We start from the raw sequence: 21,256 nt of genomic DNA, 5'->3' as shown, positions 1-21,256 counted from the left end.
CGTCAGCGCGAGTCACCCCACAAGAAAACGGCACAAAACCTCGTCAGCCCGAGTCACCGCACAAGAAAACGGCACAAAACCTCGTCAGCGCGAGTCACCGCACAAGAAAACAGCACAAAACCTCGTCAGCGCGGGTCAAAGGACAAGAAAACGGCACAAAACCTCGTCAGCGCGGGTCAAAGGACAAGAAAACAGCACAAAACCTCGTCAGCGCGAGTCACCGCACAAGAAAACGGCACAAAACCTCGTTAGCACGAGTCACCGCACAAGAAAACGGCATAAAACCTCGTCAGCGCGAGTCACCGCACAAGAAAACAGCACCAAACCTCGTCAGCGCAAGTCACCGCACAAGAAAACGGCACAAAACCTCGTCAGCGCGAGTCACCGCACAAGAAAACGGCACCAAACCTCGTCAGCGCAAGTCACCGCACAAGAAAACGGCACAAAACCTCGTCAGCCCGAGTCACCGCACAAGAAAACAGCACCAAACCTCGTCAGCGCGAGTCACCGCACAAGAAAACAGCACAAAACCTCGTCAGCACGAGTCACAGCACAAGAAAACGGCACAAAACCTCGTCAGCACGAGTCACAGCACAAGAAAACGGCACAAAACCTCGTCAGCGCGAGTCACCGCACAAGAAAACGGCACAAAACCTCGTCAGCGCGAGTCACCGCACAAGAAAACGGCACAAAACCTCGTCAGCGCGAGTCACCGCACAAGAAAACAGCACCAAACCTCGTCAGCGCGAGTCACCCCACAAGAAAACAGCACCAAACCTCGTCAGCGCGAGTCACCCCACAAGAAAACAGCACCAAACCTCGTCAGCCCGAGTCACCGCACAAGAAAACGGCACAAAACCTCGTCAGCGCGAGTCACAGCACAAGAAAACGGCACAAAACCTCGTCAGCGCGAGTCACCGCACAAGAAAACGGCACAAAACCTCGTCAGCGCGAGTCACCGCACAAGAAAACAGCACAAAACCTCGTCAGCGCGAGTCACCGCACAAGAAAACAGCACAAAACCTCGTCAGCGCGAGTCACCGCACAAGAAAACGGCACCAAACCTCGTCAGCGCGAGTCACCGCACAAGAAAACGGCACAAAACCTCGTCAGCGCGAGTCACCGCACAAGAAAACGGCACAAAACCTCGTCAGCGCGAGTCACAGCACAAGAAAACGGCACAAAACCTCGTCAGCGCGAGTCACCGCACAAGAAAACGGCACAAAACCTCGTCAGCGCGAGTCACCCCACAAGAAAACGGCACAAAACCTCGTCAGCGCGAGTCACCGCACAAGAAAACGGCACAAAACCTCGTCAGCGCGAGTCACCGCACAAGAAAACGGCACAAAACCTCGTCAGCGCGAGTCACCGCACAAGAAAACGGCACAAAACCTCGTCAGCGCGAGTCACAGCACAAGAAAACGGCACAAAACCTCGTCAGCGCAAGTCACCGCACAAGAAAACAGCACAAAACCTCGTCAGCGCGAGTCACCGCACAAGAAAACGGCACAAAACCTCATCAGCGCGAGTCACCGCACAAGAAAACAGCACAAAACCTCGTCAGCGCGAGTCACCGCACAAGAAAACAGCACAAAACCTCGTCAGCGCGAGTCACGCACAAGAAAACAGCATAAAACCTCGTCAGCGCGAGTCACCGCACAAGAAAACGGCACAAAACCTCGTCAGGGCGAGTCACCGCACAAGAAAACAGCACAAAACCTCGTCAGCGCGAGTCACGCACAAGAAAACAGCATAAAACCTCGTCAGCGCGAGTCACCGCACAAGAAAACGGCACAAAACCTCGTCAGGGCGAGTCACCGCACAAGAAAACAGCACAAAACCTCGCCAGGGCGAGTCACCACACAAGAAAACAACACAAAACCTCGTCAGCGCGAGTCACCGCACAAGAAAACAGCACAAAACCTCATCAGCGCGAGTCACAGCACAAGAAAACGGCACCAAACCTCGTCAGCGCGAGTCACCGCACAAGAAAACAGCACACAACCTCGTCAGCGCGAGTCACCGCACAAGAAAACAGCACCAAACCTCGTCAGCGCGAGTCACCGCACAAGAAAACGGCACAAAACCTCGTCAGCGCGAGTCACCGCACAAGAAAACGGCACAAAACCTCGTCAGCGCGAGTCACCGCACAAGAAAACGGCACAAAACCTCGTCAGCGCGAGTCACCGCACAAGAAAACGGCACAAAACCTCGTCAGGGCGAGTCACCGCACAAGAAAACGGCACAAAACCTCGTCAGCGCGAGTCACCCCACAAGAAAACAGCACAAAACCTCGTCAGGGCGAGTCACCGCACAAGAAAACGGCACAAAACCTCGTCAGCGCGAGTCACCCTACAAGAAAACAGCACAAAACCTCGTCAGCGCGAGTCATCGCACAAGAAAACAGCACAAAACCTCATCAGCGCGAGTCACCGCACAAGAAAACGGCACAAAACCTCGTCAGGGCGAGTCACCGCACAAGAAAACGGCACAAAACCTCGTCAGCGCAAGTCACCGCACAAGAAAACAGCACAAAACCTCGTCAGCGCGAGTCACAGCACAAGAAAACAGCACAAAACCTCGTCAGCCCGAGTCACCCCACAAGAAAACAGCACAAAACCTCGTCAGGGCGAGTCACCGCACAAGAAAACGGCACAAAACCTCGTCAGGGCGAGTCACCGCACAAGAAAACGGCACAAAACCTCGTCAGGGCGAGTCACCCCACAAGAAAACAGCACAAAACCTCGTCAGCGCGAGTCACCGCACAAGAAAACAGCACCAAACCTCATCAGCGCTAGTCACCGCACAAGAAAACGGCACAAAACCTCGTCAGCGCGAGTCACCCCACAAGAAAACGGCACAAAACCTCGTCAGCGCGAGTCACCGCACAAGAAAACAGCACAAAACCTCGTCAGCACGAGTCACCGCACAAGAAAACAGCACAAAACCTCGTCAGCACGAGTCACCCCACAAGAAAACAGCACAAAACCTCGTCAGCGCGAGTCACCGCACAAGAAAACGGCACAAAACCTCGTCAGCGCGAGTCACCCCACAAGAAAACAGCACAAAACCTCGTCAGCGCGAGTCACAGCACAAGAAAACGGCACAAAACCTCGTCAGCGCGAGTCACCGCACAAGAAAACAGCATAAAACCTCGTCAGCGCGAGTCACCGCACAAGAAAACAGCACAAAACCTCGTCAGCGCGAGTCACCCCACAAGAAAACGGCACAAAACCTCGTCAGCGCGAGTCACCGCACAAGAAAACGGCACCAAACCTCGTCAGCGCGAGTCACCGCACAAGAAAACAGCACAAAACCTCGTCAGCGCGAGTCACCGCACAAGAAAACGGCACAAAACCTCGTCAGCGCGAGTCACAGCACAAGAAAACGGCACAAAACCTCGTCAGGGCGAGTCACCGCACAAGAAAACGGCACAAAATTTCGTCAGCGCGAGTCACCCCACAAGAAAACAGCACAAAACCTCGTCAGGGCGAGTCACCGCACAAGAAAACAGCACAAAACCTCGTCAGGGCGAGTCACCCCACAAGAAAACGGCACAAAACCTCGTCAGCACGAGTCACCGCACAAGAAAACGGCACAAAACCTCGTCAGGGCGAGTCACCGCACAAGAAAACAGCATAAAACCTCGTCAGCGCGAGTCACAGCACAAGAAAACAGCACAAAACCTCGTCAGCGCGAGTCACCGCACAAGAAAACGGCACAAAACCTCGTCAGCGCGAGTCACCGCACAAGAAAACAGCACAAAACCTCGTCAGGGCGAGTCACAGCACAAGAAAACAGCACAAAACCTCGTCAGCGCGAGTCACCGCACAAGAAAACGGCACAAAACCTCGTCAGCGCGAGTCACCGCACAAGAAAACGGCACAAAACCTCGTCAGCGCAAGTCACCGCACAAGAAAACAGCACAAAACCTCGTCAGGGCGAGTCACCGCACAAGAAAACGGCACAAAACCTCGTCAGCGCGAGTCACCGCACAAGAAAACGGCACAAAACCTCGTCAGGGCAAGTCACCGCACAAGAAAACAGCACAAAACCTCGTCAGCGCGAGTCACCGCACAAGAAAACAGCACAAAACCTCGTCAGCGCAAGTCACCGCACAAGAAAACAGCACAAAACCTCGTCAGCGCGAGTCACCGCACAAGAAAACAGCACAAAACCTCGTCAGCGCGAGTCACCGCACAAGAAAACAGCACAAAACCTCGTCAGCGCGAGTCACTGCACATGACAGCACAAAACCTCGTCAGCGCGAGTCACCGCACAAGAAAACAGCACAAAACCTCGTCAGCGCAAGTCACCGCACAAGAAAACGGCACAAAACCTCGTCAGCGCAAGTCACCGCACAAGAAAACAGCACAAAACCTCGTCAGCGCGAGTCACCGCACAAGAAAACGGCACAAAACCTCGTCAGCGCGAGTCACCGCACAAGAAAACAGCACAAAACCTCATCAGGGCGAGTCACCGCACAAGAAAACAGCACAAAACCTCGTCAGCGCGAGTCACCGCACAAGAAAACGGCACAAAACCTCGTCAGCGCGAGTCACCCCACAAGAAAACGGCACCAAACCTCGTCAGCGCAAGTCACCGCACAAGAAAACAGCACAAAACCTCGTCAGCGCAAGTCACCGCACAAGAAAACAGCACAAAACCTCGTCACTCCGAGTCACAGCACAAGAAAACAGCACCAAACCTCGTCAGCGCGAGTCACCGCACAAGAAAACAGCACAAAACCTCGTCAGCGCAAGTCACCGCACAAGAAAACAGCACAAAACCTCGTCAGCGCGAGTCACCGCACAAGAAAACGGCACCAAACCTCGTCAGCGCGAGTCACCGCACCAGAAAACGGCACCAAACCTCGTCAGCGCGAGTCACCGCACAAGAAAACGGCACAAAACCTCGTCAGCGCGAGTCACCGCACAAGAAAACAGCACAAAACCTCGTCAGCGTGAGTCACCGCACAAGAAAACGGCACAAAACCTCGTCAGCGCGAGTCACCGCACAAGAAAACAGCACAAAACCTCGTCAGCGCGAGTCACCGCACAAGAAAACAGCACAAAACCTCGTCAGCGCGAGTCACCGCACAAGAAAACGGCACAAAACCTCGTCAGCGCAAGTCACCGCACAAGAAAACAGCATAAAACCTCGTCAGCGCGAGTCACCGCACAAGAAAACGGCACAAAACCTCGTCAGCGCGAGTCACCCCACAAGAAAACGGCACAAAACCTCGTCAGCGCAAGTCACCGCACAAGAAAACAGCACAAAACCTCGTCAGGGCGAGTCACCGCACAAGAAAACAGCACAAAACCTCGTCAGGGCGAGTCACCGCACAAGAAAACAGCACCAAACCTCGTCAGCGCGAGTCACCGCACAAGAAAACGGCACAAAACCTCATCAGCAAGAGTCACCGCACAAGAAAACAGCACAAAACCTCGTCAGCGCGAGTCACCGCACAAGAAAACAGCACAAAACCTCGTCAGCGCGAGTCACCCCACAAGAAAACAGCACAAAACCTCGTCAGCGCGAGTCACCGCACAAGAAAACGGCACAAAACCTCATCAGCGCGAGTCACCGCACAAGAAAACGGCACAAAACCTCATCAGCCCGAGTCACCGCACAAGAAAACGGCACAAAACCTCGTCAGGGCGAGTCACCGCACAAGAAAACGGCACAAAACCTCGTCAGCGCAAGTCACCGCACAAGAAAACAGCACAAAACCTCGTCAGCGCAAGTCACCGCACAAGAAAACAGCACAAAACCTCGTCAGGACGAGTCACAGCACAAGAAAACAGCACAAAACCTCGTCAGCGCGAGTCACCGCACAAGAAAACGGCACAAAACCTCGTCAGCGCGAGTCACCGCACAAGAAAACGGCACAAAACCTCGTCAGCGCGAGTCACCGCACAAGAAAACAGCACCAAACCTCGTCAGCGCGAGTCACCGCACAAGAAAACGGCACAAAACCTCGTCAGGGCGAGTCACCCCACAAGAAAACGGCACAAAACCTCGTCAGCGCGAGTCACCGCACAAGAAAACGGCACAAAACCTCATCAGCGCGAGTCACCGCACAAGAAAACAGCACAAAACCTCGTCACCGCGAGTCACCGCACAAGAAAACAGCACAAAACCTCGTCAGGGCGAGTCACCCCACAAGAAAACGGCACAAAACCTCGTCAGGGCGAGTCACCGCACAAGAAAACGGCACAAAACCTCGTCAGGGCGAGTCACCGCACAAGAAAACAGCACTAAACCTCGCCAGCGCAAATCACCGCACAAGAAAACAGCACAAAACCTCGTCAGCGCGAGTCACCGCACAAGAAAACAGCACAAAACCTCGTCAGCGCGAGTCACCGCACAAGAAAACGGCATAAAACCTCGTCAGCGCGAGTCACCGCACAAGAAAACGGCACCAAACCTCGTCAGCGCGAGTCACCGCACAAGAAAACGGCGCAAAACCTCGTCAGCGCGAGTCACCGCACAAGAAAACAGCACAAAACCTCGTCAGTGCGAGTCACAGCACAAGAAAACGGCACAAAACCTCGTCAGGGCGAGTCACCGCACAAGAAAACAGCATAAAACCTCGTCAGCGCAAGTCACCGCACAAGAAAACGGCACAAAACCTCGTCAGCGCGAGTCACAGCACAAGAAAACGGCACAAAACCTCGTCAGCGCGAGTCACCCCACAAGAAAACAGCACAAAACCTCGTCAGCGCAAGTCACCGCACAAGAAAACAGCACAAAACCTCGTCAGCGCGAGTCACAGCACAAGAAAACAGCACAAAACCTCGTCAGCGCGAGTCACCGCACAAGAAAACGGCACAAAACCTCGTCAGCGCGAGTCACCGCACAAGAAAACAGCACAAAACCTCATCAGCGCGAGTCACCGCACAAGAAAACGGCACAAAACTCGTCAGCGCGAGTCACCGCACAAGAAAACGGCACAAAACCTCGTCAGCGCGAGTCACCGCACAAGAAAACAGCACAAAACCTCGTCAGGGCGAGTCACCGCACAAGAAAACAGCACAAAACCTCGTCAGCGCGAGTCACCGCACAAGAAAACGGCACAAAACCTCGTCAGCGCAAGTCACCGCACAAGAAAACGGCACAAAACCTCGTCAGGGCGAGTCACCCCACAAGAAAACAGCACAAAACCTCGTCAGCGCAAGTCACCGCACAAGAAAACAGCACTAAACCTCGTCAGCGCGAGTCACCGCACAAGAAAACAGCACAAAACCTCATCAGGGCGAGTCACCCCACAAGAAAACAGCAAAAAACCTCGTCAGCGCGAGTCACCGCACAAGAAAACAGCACCAAACCTCGTCAGCGCGAGTCACCGCACAAGAAAACAGCACAAAACCTCATCAGGGCGAGTCACCCCACAAGAAAACAGCAAAAAACCTCGTCAGCGCGAGTCACCGCACAAGAAAACAGCACAAAACCTTGTCAGCGCGAGTCACCCCACAAGAAAACAGCACAAAACCTCGTCAGCGCGAGTCACCCCACAAGAAAACGGCACAAAACCTCGTCAGCGCGAGTCACCGCACAAGAAAACAGCACAAAACCTCATCAGCGCGAGTCACCGCACAAGAAAACGGCACCAAACCTCGTCAGGGCGAGTCACCGCACAAGAAAACGGCACCAAACCTCGTCAGCAAGAGTCACGGCACAAGAAAACAGCACCAAACCTCGTCAGCGCGAGTCACCGCACAAGAAAACGGCACAAAACCTCGTCAGCGCGAGTCACGGCACAAGAAAACGGCACCAAACCTCGTCAGGGCGAGTCACCGCACAAGAAAACGGCACAAAACCTCGTCAGCGCGAGTCACCGCACAAGAAAACGGCACAAAACCTCGTCAGGGCGAGTCACCGCACAAGAAAACGGCACAAAACCTCGTCAGCGCGAGTCAACCCACAAGAAAACAGCACAAAACCTCGTCAGCGCAAGTCACCGCACAAGAAAACAGCACTAAACCTCGTCAGCGCGAGTCACCGCACAAGAAAACAGCACAAAACCTCATCAGGGCGAGTCACCCCACAAGAAAACAGCAAAAAACCTCGTCAGTGCGAGTCACCGCACAAGAAAACAGCACCAAACCTCGTCAGCGCGAGTCACCCCACAAGAAAACAGCACAAAACCTCGTCAGCGCGAGTCACCCCACAAGAAAACGGCACAAAACCTCGTCAGCGCGAGTCACCGCACAAGAAAACAGCACAAAACCTCATCAGCGCGAGTCACCGCACAAGAAAACGGCACCAAACCTCGTCAGGGCGAGTCACCGCACAAGAAAACGGCACCAAACCTCGTCAGCAAGAGTCACGGCACAAGAAAACAGCACCAAACCTCGTCAGCGCGAGTCACCGCACAAGAAAACGGCACAAAACCTCGTCAGCGCGAGTCACGGCACAAGAAAACGGCACCAAACCTCGTCAGGGCGAGTCACCGCACAAGAAAACGGCACAAAACCTCGTCAGCGCGAGTCACCGCACAAGAAAACGGCACAAAACCTCGTCAGCGCGAGTCACCGCACAAGAAAACGGCACAAAACCTCGTCAGCGCGAGTCACCGCACAAGAAAACGGCACAAAACCTCGTCAGCGCGAGTCACCGCACAAGAAAACAGCACCAAACCTCATCAGCGCGAGTCACCCCACAAGAAAACAGCAGAAAACCTCGTCAGCACGAGTCACCGCACAAGAAAACAGCACAAAACCTCGTCAGCGCGAGTCACCGCACAAGAAAACGGCACAAAACCTCGTCAGCGCGAGTCACGGCACAAGAAAACAGCACCAAACCTCGTCAGCGCGAGTCACCGCACAAGAAAACAGCACAAATCCTCGTCAGCGCGAGTCACCGCACAAGAAAACAGCACAAAACCTCGTCAGCGCAAGTCACCGCACAAGAAAACAGCACAAAACCTCGTCAGCGCGAGTCACCCCACAAGAAAACAGCAGAAAACCTCGTCAGCGCGAGTCACCGCACAAGAAAACGGCACAAAACCTCGTCAGCGCGAGTCACCGCACAAGAAAACGGCACAAAACCTCGTCAGGGCGAGTCACCGCACAAGAAAACGGCACAAAACCTCGTCAGGGCGAGTCACCGCACAAGAAAACGCTACAAAACCTCGTCAGCGCGAGTCACCGCACAAGAAAACGGCACAAAACCTCGTCAGACCGAGTCACCGCACAAGAAAACAGCACAAAACCTCGTCAGCGCGAGTCACCGCACAAGAAAACAGCACCAAACCTCGTCAGCGCGAGTCACCGCACAAGAAAACAGCACCAAACCTCGTCAGCGCGAGTCATCGCACAAGAAAACGGCACAAAACCTCGTCAGCCCGAGTCACCGCACAAGAAAACGGCACAAAACCTCGTCAGCGCGAGTCACAGCACAAGAAAACAGCACAAAACCTCGTCAGGGCGAGTCACCGCACAAGAAAACGGCACAAAACCTCGTCAGGGCGAGTCACCGCACAAGAAAACGCTACAAAACCTCGTCAGCGCGAGTCACCGCACAAGAAAACGGCACAAAACCTCGTCAGCGCGAGTCACCGCACAAGAAAACAGCACAAAACCTCGTCAGCGCGAGTCACCGCACAAGAAAACAGCATAAAACCTCGTCAGGGCGAGTCACCACACAAGAAAACGGCACAAAACCTCGTCAGGGCGAGTCACCGCACAAGAAAACAGCACAAAACCTCATCAGCGCGAGTCACCGCACAAGAAAACAGCACAAAACCTCGTCAGCGAGAGTCACCGCACAAGAAAACAGCATAAAACCTCGTCAGCGCGAGTCACCGCACAAGAAAACAGCACAAAACCTCGTCAGCGCGAGTCACCGCACAAGAAAACGACACAAAACCTCGTCAGCGAGAGTCACCGCACAAGAAAACGACACAAAACCTCGTCAGCGAGAGTCACCGCACAAGAAAACGGCACAAAACCTCGTCAGCGCGAGTCACCGCACAAGAAAACGGCACAAAACCTCGTCAGGGCGAGTCACCGCACAAGAAAACGGCACAAAACCTCGTCAGCGCGAGTCACCGCACAAGAAAACGGCACAAAACCTCGTCAGCGCGAGTCACCGCACAAGAAAACGGCACAAAACCTCGTCAGCGCGAGTCACCGCACAAGAAAACGGCACAAAACCTCGTCAGCGCGAGTCACGGCACAAGAAAACAGCACAAAACCTCGTCAGCGCGAGTCACCGCACAAGAAAACAGCACCAAACCTCGTCAGCACGAGTCAACGCACAAGAAAACAGCACAAAACCTCGTCAGCGCGAGTCACCGCACAAGAAAACAGCACAAAACCTCGTCAGCGCGAGTCACCGCACAAGAAAACAGCACAAAACCTCGTCAGCGCGAGTCACCACACAAGAAAACAGCACAAAACCTCGTCAGCGCGAGTCACCGCACAAGAAAACGGCACAAAACCTCATCAGCGCGAGTCACCGCACAAGAAAACAGCACAAAACCTCGTCAGCGCGAGTCACCGCACAAGAAAACGGCACAAAACCTCGTCAGCACGAGTCACCGCACAAGAAAACAGCACCAAACCTCGTCAGCCTGAGTCACCGCACAAGAAAACAGCACAAAACCTCGTCAGCGCGAGTCACGGCACAAGAAAACGGCACAAAACCTCGTCAGCGCGAGTCACGGCACAAGAAAACAGCACAAAACCTCGTCAGCGCGAGTCACCGCACAAGAAAACAGCACCAAACCTCGTCAGCACGAGTCAACGCACAAGAAAACGGCACAAAACCTCGTCAGGGCGAGTCACCCCACAAGAAAACGGCACAAAACCTCGTCAGGGCGAGTCACCGCACAAGAAAACAGCACAAAACCTCGTCAGCGCGAGTCACCGCACAAGAAAACAGCACAAAACCTCGCCAGGGCGAGTCACCACACAAGAAAACAACACAAAACCTCGTCAGCGCGAGTCACCGCACAAGAAAACAGCACAAAACCTCATCAGCGCGAGTCACAGCACAAGAAAACGGCACCAAACCTCGTCAGCGCGAGTCACCGCACAAGAAAACAGCACAAAACCTCGTCAGCGCGAGTCACCGCACAAGAAAACAGCACCAAACCTCGTCAGCGCGAGTCACCGCACAAGAAAACGGCACAAAACCTCGTCAGCGCGAGTCACCGCACAAGAAAACGGCACAAAACCTCGTCAGCGCGAGTCACCGCACAAGAAAACGGCACAAAACCTCGTCAGCGCGAGTCACCGCACAAGAAAACGGCACAAAACCTCGTCAGGGCGAGTCACCGCACAAGAAAACGGCACAAAACCTCGTCAGCGCGAGTCACCCCACAAGAAAACAGCACAAAACCTCGTCAGGGCGAGTCACCGCACAAGAAAACGGCACAAAACCTCGTCAGCGCGAGTCACCCTACAAGAAAACAGCACAAAACCTCGTCAGCGCGAGTCATCGCACAAGAAAACAGCACAAAACCTCATCAGCGCGAGTCACCGCACAAGAAAACGGCACAAAACCTCGTCAGGGCGAGTCACCGCACAAGAAAACGGCACAAAACCTCGTCAGCGCAAGTCACCGCACAAGAAAACAGCACAAAACCTCGTCAGCGCGAGTCACAGCACAAGAAAACAGCACAAAACCTCGTCAGCCCGAGTCACCCCACAAGAAAACAGCACAAAACCTCGTCAGGGCGAGTCACCGCACAAGAAAACGGCACAAAACCTCGTCAGGGCGAGTCACCGCACAAGAAAACGGCACAAAACCTCGTCAGGGCGAGTCACCCCACAAGAAAACAGCACAAAACCTAGTCAGCGCGAGTCACCGCACAAGAAAACAGCACCAAACCTCATCAGCGCTAGTCACCGCACAAGAAAACGGCACAAAACCTCGTCAGCGCGAGTCACCCCACAAGAAAACGGCACAAAACCTCGTCAGCGCGAGTCACCGCACAAGAAAACAGCACAAAACCTCGTCAGCACGAGTCACCGCACAAGAAAACAGCACAAAACCTCGTCAGCACGAGTCACCCCACAAGAAAACAGCACAAAACCTCGTCAGCGCGAGTCACCGCACAAGAAAACGGCACAAAACCTCGTCAGCGCGAGTCACCCCACAAGAAAACAGCACAAAACCTCGTCAGCGCGAGTCACAGCACAAGAAAACGGCACAAAACCTCGTCAGCGCGAGTCACCGCACAAGAAAACAGCATAAAACCTCGTCAGCGCGAGTCACCGCACAAGAAAACAGCACAAAACCTCGTCAGCGCGAGTCACCCCACAAGAAAACGGCACAAAACCTCGTCAGCGCGAGTCACCGCACAAGAAAACGGCACCAAACCTCGTCAGCGCGAGTCACCGCACAAGAAAACAGCACAAAACCTCGTCAGCGCGAGTCACCGCACAAGAAAACGGCACAAAACCTCGTCAGCGCGAGTCACAGCACAAGAAAACGGCACAAAACCTCGTCAGGGCGAGTCACCGCACAAGAAAACGGCACAAAATTTCGTCAGCGCGAGTCACCCCACAAGAAAACAGCACAAAACCTCGTCAGGGCGAGTCACCGCACAAGAAAACAGCACAAAACCTCGTCAGGGCGAGTCACCCCACAAGAAAACGGCACAAAACCTCGTCAGCACGAGTCACCGCACAAGAAAACGGCACAAAACCTCGTCAGGGCGAGTCACCGCACAAGAAAACAGCATAAAACCTCGTCAGCGCGAGTCACAGCACAAGAAAACAGCACAAAACCTCGTCAGCGCGAGTCACCGCACAAGAAAACGGCACAAAACCTCGTCAGCGCGAGTCACCGCACAAGAAAACAGCACAAAACCTCGTCAGGGCGAGTCACAGCACAAGAAAACAGCACAAAACCTCGTCAGCGCGAGTCACCGCACAAGAAAACGGCACAAAACCTCGTCAGCGCGAGTCACCGCACAAGAAAACGGCACAAAACCTCGTCAGCGCAAGTCACCGCACAAGAAAACAGCACAAAACCTCGTCAGGGCGAGTCACCACACAAGAAAACGGCACAAAACCTCGTCAGCGCGAGTCACCGCACAAGAAAACAGCACAAAACCTCGTCAGGGCGAGTCACCACACAAGAAAACGGCACAAAACCTCGTCAGCGCGAGTCACCGCACAAGAAAACAGCACAAAACCTCGTCAGCGCAAGTCACCGCACAAGAAAACAGCACAAAACCTCGTCAGCGCGAGTCACCGCACAAGAAAACAGCACCAAACCTCATCAGCGCTAGTCACCGCACAAGAAAACGGCACAAAACCTCGTCAGCGCGAGTCACCCCACAAGAAAACGGCACAAAACCTCGTCAGCGCGAGTCACCGCACAAGAAAACAGCACAAAACCTCGTCAGCGCAAGTCACCGCACAAGAAAACGGCACAAAACCTCGTCAGCGCAAGTCACCGCACAAGAAAACAGCACAAAACCTCGTCAGCGCGAGTCACCGCACAAGAAAACGGCACAAAACCTCGTCAGCGCGAGTCACCGCACAAGAAAACAGCACAAAACCTCATCAGGGCGAGTCACCGCACAAGAAAACAGCACAAAACCTCGTCAGCGCGAGTCACCGCACAAGAAAACGGCACAAAACCTCGTCAGCGCGAGTCACCCCACAAGAAAACGGCACCAAACCTCGTCAGCGCAAGTCACCGCACAAGAAAACAGCACAAAACCTCGTCAGCGCAAGTCACCGCACAAGAAAACAGCACAAAACCTCGTCAGCGCGAGTCACCCCACAAGAAAACGGCACCAAACCTCGTCAGCGCGAGTCACCCCACAAGAAAACGGCACAAAACCTCGTCAGCGCGAGTCACCGCACAAGAAAACGGCACCAAACCTCGTCAGGGCGAGTCACCCCACAAGAAAACAGCACAAAACCTCGTCAGTGCGAGTCACCGCACAAGAAAACGGCACAAAACCTCGTCAGCGCGAGTCACCACACAAGAAAACGGCACAAAACCTCGTCAGCGCGAGTCACCACACAAGAAAACGGCACAAAACCTCGTCAGCGCGAGTCACCACACAAGAAAACAGCACCAAACCTCGTCAGCGCGAGTCACCGCACAAGAAAACGGCACAAAACCTCGTCAGGGCTGTCACGAAAGGCCCTCGTGATCAGAGAAGACAAGCACTGAGCGATATTTCTTCAGGTTTTATTCCAGTATAATCACAAGTTACATATCAGCCATGTCCTCAGGTAGAGCGCCGCAGCTTGCTCTCCAGACAAAGGTTCATCAACAACTCCCTCTCAAAAACAGTTTCAAAACAACATCCCCACACCCAAATCCACCCCCACCTCCTCTGCTATCTGCTTATCACCTACTAGGGGGTGGTGGGAATTTATTACCCCAGTACAGCAGCCCCCACTGGAGCTGTGGGGTCACTGAGACCTCTGCAGGAGAGAACATTCCAGGACTACAAACCTCCAGAAGTCCATGTTACACACATGATTATATACACATACACATGTAACACAATACAAACCCCATATAGTGACACATCTCAAGCATACGTCACAGCATATCAAGTATACGTCACAGCCTACCGTGACAAGGGCGAGTCACCGCACAAGAAAACAGCATAAAACCTCGTCAGCGCAAGTCACCGCACAAGAAAACAGCATAAAACCTCGTCAGCGCGAGTCACCGCACAAGAAAACAGCACAAAACCTCGTCAGCGCAAGTCACCGCACAAGAAAACGGCACAAAACCTCGTCAGCGCGAGTCACAGCACAAGAAAACGGCACAAAACCTCGTCAGGGCGAGTCACCGCACAAGAAAACGGCACAAAATTTCGTCAGCGCGAGTCACCCCACAAGAAAACAGCACAAAACCTCGTCAGGGCGAGTCACCGCACAAGAAAACAGCACAAAACCTCGTCAGGGCGAGTCACCCCACAAGAAAACGGCACAAAACCTCGTCAGCACGAGTCACCGCACAAGAAAACGGCACCAAACCTCGTCAGGGCGAGTCACCGCACAAGAAAACAGCATAAAACCTCGTCAGCGCGAGTCACAGCACAAGAAAACAGCACAAAACCTCGTCAGCGCGAGTCACCGCACAAGAAAACGGCACAAAACCTCGTCAGCGCGAGTCACCGCACAAGAAAACAGCACAAAACCTCGTCAGGGCGAGTCACAGCACAAGAAAACAGCACAAAACCTCGTCAGCGCGAGTCACCGCACAAGAAAACGGCACAAAACCTCGTCAGCGCGAGTCACCGCACAAGAAAACGGCACAAAACCTCGTCAGCGCAAGTCACCGCACAAGAAAACAGCACAAAACCTCGTCAGGGCGAGTCACCGCACAAGAAAACGGCACAAAACCTCGTCAGCGCGAGTCACCGCACAAGAAAACGGCACAAAACCTCGTCAGGGCAAGTCACCGCACAAGAAAACAGCACAAAACCTCGTCAGCGCGAGTCACCGCACAAGAAAACAGCACAAAACCTCGTCAGCGCAAGTCACCGCACAAGAAAACAGCACAAAACCTCGTCAGCGCGAGTCACCGCACAAGAAAACAGCACAAAACCTCGTCAGCGCGAGTCACCGCACAAGAAAACAGCACAAAACCTCGTCAGCGCGAGTCACTGCACATGACGGCACAAAACCTCGTCAGCGCGAGTCACCGCACAAGAAAACAGCACAAAACCTCGTCAGCGCAAGTCACCGCACAAGAAAACGGCACAAAACCTCGTCAGCGCAAGTCACCGCACAAGAAAACAGCACAAAACCTCGTCAGCGCGAGTCACCGCACAAGAAAACGGCACAAAACCTCGTCAGCGCGAGTCACCGCACAAGAAAACAGCACAAAACCTCATCAGGGCGAGTCACCGCACAAGAAAACAGCACAAAACCTCGTCAGCGCGAGTCACCGCACAAGAAAACGGCACAAAACCTCGTCAGCGCGAGTCACCCCACAAGAAAACGGCACCAAACCTCGTCAGCGCAAGTCACCGCACAAGAAAACAGCACAAAACCTCGTCAGCGCAAGTCACCGCACAAGAAAACAGCACAAAACCTCGTCAGCGCGAGTCACCCCACAAGAAAACGGCACCAAACCTCGTCAGCGCGAGTCACCCCACAAGAAAACGGCACAAAACCTCGTCAGCGCGAGTCACCGCACAAGAAAACGGCACCAAACCTCGTCAGGGCGAGTCACCCCACAAGAAAACAGCACAAAACCTCGTCAGTGCGAGTCACCGCACAAGAAAACGGCACAAAACCTCGTCAGCGCGAGTCACCACACAAGAAAACGGCACAAAACCTCGTCAGCGCGAGTCACCACACAAGAAAACAGCACCAAACCTCGTCAGCGCGAGTCACCGCACAAGAAAACGGCACAAAACCTCGTCAGGGCTGTCACGAAAGGCCCTCGTGATCAGAGAAGACAAGCACTGAGCGATATTTCTTCAGGTTTTATTCCAGTATAATCACAAGTTACATATCAGCCATGTCCTCAGGTAGAGCGCCGCAGCTTGCTCTCCAGACAAAGGTTCATCAACAACTCCCTCTCAAAAACAGTTTCAAAACAACATCCCCACACCCAAATCCACCCCCACCTCCTCTGCTATCTGCTTATCACCTAGTAGGGGGTGGTGGGAATTTATTACCCTAGTACAGCAACCCCCACTGGAGCTGTGGGGTCACTGAGACCTCTGCAGGAGAGAACATTCCAGGACTACAAACCTCCAGAAGTCCATGTTACACACATGATTATATACACATACACATGTAACACAATACAAACCCCATATAGTGACACATCTCAAGCATACGTCACAGCATATCAAGTATACGTCACAGCCTACCGTGACAAGGGCGAGTCACCGCACAAGAAAACAGCATAAAACCTCGTCAGCGCAAGTCACCGCACAAGAAAACAGCATAAAACCTCGTCAGCGCGAGTCACCGCACAAGAAAACGGCACCAAACCTCGTCAGCGCGAGTCACCCCACAAGAAAACGGCACAAAACCTCGTCAGCGCGAGTCACCGCACAAGAAAACAGCACAAAACCTCGTCAGGGCGAGTCACAGCACAAGAAAACAGCACAAAACCTCGTCAGCGCAAGTCACCGCACAAGAAAACGGCATAAAACCTCGTCAGCGCGAGTCACCGCACAAGAAAACAGCACAAAACCTCGTCAGCGCGAGTCACCGCACAAGAAAACGACACAAAACCTCGTCAGCGCGAGTCACCCCACAAGAAAACGACACAAAACCTCGTCAGGGCGAGTCACCGCACAAGAAAACAGCACAAAACCTCGTCAGCGCGAGTCACCGCACAAGAAAACAGCACAAAACCTCGTCAGCGCGAGTCACAGCACAAGAAAACAGCACAAAACCTCGTCAGGGCGAGTCACCGCACAAGAAAACAGCACAAAACCTCGTCAGCGCGAGTCACCGCACAAGAAAACAGCACAAAACCTCGTCAGCAAGAGTCACCGCACAAGAAAACAGCACAAAACCTCGTCAGCGCGAGTCACCGCACAAGAAAACGGCACAAAACCTCGTCAGCGCGAGTCACCGCACAAGAAAACAGCACCAAACCTCGTCAGCGCGAGTCACCGCACAAGAAAACGGCACAAAAACCTCGTCAGCGCGAGTCACCGCACAAGAAAACGGCACAAAACCTCGTCAGCGCGAGTCACCGCACAAGAAAACGGCACAAAACCTCATCAGCGCGAGTCACCACACAAGAAAACAGCACAAAACCTCGTCACCGCGAGTCACCGCACAAGAAAACAGCACAAACCTCGTCAGTGCGAGTCACCGCACAAGAAAACGGCACAAAACCTCGTCAGCGCGAGTCACCGCACAAGAAAACAGGCACAAAACCTCGTCAGCACGAGTCACCGCACAAGAAAACGGCACAAAACCTCGTCAGGGCGAGTCACCGCACAAGAAAACAGCACAAAACCTCGTCAGCGCGAGTCACCGCACAAGAAAACGGCACAAAACCTCGTCAGGGCGAGTCACAGCACAAGAAAACGGCACAAAACCTCGTCAGCGCGAGTCACCGCACAAGAAAACAGCACAAAACCTCGTCAGCGCGAGTCACCGCACAAGAAAACAGCACAAAACCTCATCAGCGCGAGTCACCGCACAAGAAAACGGCACAAAACCTCGTCAGGGCGAGTCACCGCACAAGAAAACAGCACAAAACCTCGTCAGCGCGAGTCACCGCACAAGAAAACGGCACAAAACCTCGTCAGGGCGAGTCACCGCACAAGAAAACGGCACAAAACCTCGTCAGCGCGAGTCACCGCACAAGAAAACGGCACCAAACCTCGTCAGCGCGAGTCACCGCACAAGAAAACGGCACAAAACCTCGTCAGCGCGAGTCACCGCACAAGAAAACGGCACAAAACCTCGTCAGCACGAGTCACCGCACAAGAAAACAGCACAAAACCTCGTCAGCACGAGTCACCGCACAAGAAAACGGCACCAAACCTCGTCAGCGCGAGTCACCGCACAAGAAAACGGCACAAAACCTCGTCAGCGCGAGTCACCGCACAAGAAAACAGCATAAAACCTCGTCAGCGCGAGTCACCGCACAAGAAAACGGCACAAAACCTCATCAGCGCGAGTCACCCCACAAGAAAACGGCACAAAACCTCGTCAGCCCGAGTCACCGCACAAGAAAACAGCATAAAACCTCGTCAGCGCGAGTCACCGCACAAGAAAACAGCATAAAACCTCGTCAGCGCGAGTCACCGCACAAGAAAACGGCACAAAACCTCATCAGCCCGAGTCACCGCACAAGAAAACGGCACAAAACCTCCGTCAGCACGAGTCACCGCACAAGAAAACAGCACAAAACCTCGTCAGCGCGAGTCACCGCACAAGAAAACGGCACAAAACCTCATCAGCGCGAGTCACCGCACAAGAAAACAGCACAAAACCTCGTCAGCGCGAGTCACCGCACAAGAAAACAGCACAAAACCTCGTCAGCGCAAGTCACCGCACAAGAAAACAGCACAAAACCTCGTCAGCGCGAGTCACCGCACAAGAAAACGGCACAAAACCTCGTCAGCGCGAGTCACAGCACAAGAAAACGGCACAAAACCTCGTCAGCGCAAGTCACCGCACAAGAAAACAGCACAAAACCTCGTCAGCGCGAGTCACCGCACAAGAAAACGGCACCAAACCTCGTCAGCGCGAGTCACCGCACAAGAAAACAGCACAAAACCTCGTCAGCGCGAGTCACCCCACAAGAAAACGGCACAAAACCTCGTCAGCCCGAGTCACCGCACAAGAAAACGGCACAAAACCTCGTCAGCGCGAGTCACCGCACAAGAAAACAGCACAAAACCTCGTCAGCGCGGGTCAAAGGACAAGAAAACGGCACAAAACCTCGTCAGCGCGGGTCAAAGGACAAGAAAACAGCACAAAACCTCGTCAGCGCGAGTCACCGCACAAGAAAACGGCACAAAACCTCGTTAGCACGAGTCACCGCACAAGAAAACGGCATAAAACCTCGTCAGCGCGAGTCACCGCACAAGAAAACAGCACCAAACCTCGTCAGCGCAAGTCACCGCACAAGAAAACGGCACAAAACCTCGTCAGCGCGAGTCACCGCACAAGAAAACGGCACCAAACCTCGTCAGCGCAAGTCACCGCACAAGAAAACGGCACAAAACCTCGTCAGCCCGAGTCACCGCACAAGAAAACAGCACCAAACCTCGTCAGCGCGAGTCACCGCACAAGAAAACAGCACAAAACCTCGTCAGCACGAGTCACAGCACAAGAAAACGGCACAAAACCTCGTCAGCACGAGTCACAGCACAAGAAAACGGCACAAAACCTCGTCAGCGCGAGTCACCGCACAAGAAAACGGCACAAAACCTCGTCAGCGCGAGTCACCGCACAAGAAACGGCACAAAACCTCGTCAGCGCGAGTCACCGCACAAGAAAACAGCACCAAACCTCGTCAGCGCGAGTCACCGCACAAGAAAACGGCACAAAACCTCGTCAGCGTGAGTCACCGCACAAGAAAACGGCACAAAACCTCGTCAGCGCGAGTCACCGCACAAGAAAACGGCACAAAACCTCGTCAGCGCGAGTCACAGCCTGGACCCCCTCCGCAGGCACAGCCTGGACCCCCTCCCACGGGCACAGCCTGGACCTCCTCCCACGGGCACAGCCTGGACCTCCTCCCACGGGCACAGCCTGGACCTCCTCCCACGGGCACAGCCTGGACCCCCTCCCCGGGCACAGACGGGCACCCCTCCCCCGGGCACAGCCTGGACCCCCTCCCACGGGCACAGCCGCCCCCCCTCTCCCCCGGGCACAGCCGGCCCCCCTCTCCCCCGGGCATAGCCGGGCCCCCCTCCCCTGGGCACAGCCAGGACCCCCCTCCTCGGGCACAGCCGGGACCCCCTCCCCGGGGCACAGCCGGACCCCCTCCCCCGGGCACAGCCGGCCCCCCTCTCCCCCGGGCATAGCCGGACCCCCCTCCCCGGGCATAGCCGGACCCCCCTCCCCGGGCATAGCCGGACCCCCCTCCCCTGGGCACAGCCTGGACCCCCTCCCCCGGGCACAGCCTGGACCCCCTCCCACGGGCACAGCCGCCCCCCCTCTCCCCCGGGCACAGCCGGTCACCCCTCCCCAGGGCAGGGCGTCACTGAGCAGCCATAGCTTTTGTTGCCGCCTGTCAGCGGGTGTCATGGAAGGACGGATGGAGGGGATGTACCTGCGCTGTAACTACTCCAGTCTAGCAGTTTGTAAGATCTGGTGTTACCCATTATCCCGACAAAGGCTGAGAACAGCAAATCACGTGAGTTAGAGAAGCATCGACACAAGTGACATCACTGACACATTGACACGACACACACACAACGTCTGGAATAGGGGAGCGAAATGTGTCCATCACATGAAAACCAAAAGAGCAGCTGCACCTCCTCCAAGTATCTCACCCAAATGTCTCGTCTTCTACTCTAGTCACACCCAGAGCTGCACCTCCTCCAAGTATCTCACCCAAATGTCTCGTCTTCTACTCTAGTCACACCCAGAGCTGCACCTCCTCCAAGTATCTCACCCAAATGTCTCGTCTTCTACTCTAGTCACACCCAGAGCTGCACCTCCTCCAAGTATCTCACCCAAATGTCTCGTCTTCTACTCTAGTCACACCCAGAGCTGCACCTCCTCCAAGTATCTCACCCAAATGTCTCGTCTTCTACTCTAGTCACACCCAGAGCTGCACCTCCTCCAAGGATCTCACCCAAATGTATCGTCTTCTACTC

The 21,256-nt window shown here is 54.3% G+C and overlaps 1 protein-coding gene across 3 annotated transcripts in view; it reads right to left on the bottom strand.

The window, feature by feature from the left end:
• Positions 1-20,889, bottom strand: part of C2CD5 (C2 calcium dependent domain containing 5) — a 94,287-nt gene extending 73,398 nt beyond the window's left edge. Inside the window, exon 1 of one of the 3 annotated variants that reach the window (XM_072131913.1) lies at positions 20,707-20,889. In XM_072131913.1, the coding sequence (XP_071988014.1) occupies positions 20,707-20,758 (52 nt within the window). In that variant the 5' untranslated portion in view covers positions 20,759-20,889. The remainder of the gene's footprint in view (positions 1-20,706) is intronic. The other 2 variants (XM_072131916.1, XM_072131915.1) reach the window with 2 other exon arrangements.
• Between the last annotated feature and the right edge of the window lie 367 nt (positions 20,890-21,256).

This window comes from Engystomops pustulosus, unplaced genomic scaffold (assembly GCF_040894005.1).
Source record: "Engystomops pustulosus unplaced genomic scaffold, aEngPut4.maternal MAT_SCAFFOLD_172, whole genome shotgun sequence".
NCBI lineage: Eukaryota > Metazoa > Chordata > Amphibia > Anura > Leptodactylidae > Engystomops > Engystomops pustulosus.
Note: the sequence above shows the minus strand (reverse complement) of the source record. Positions and strands in the feature narration are given on the sequence as shown.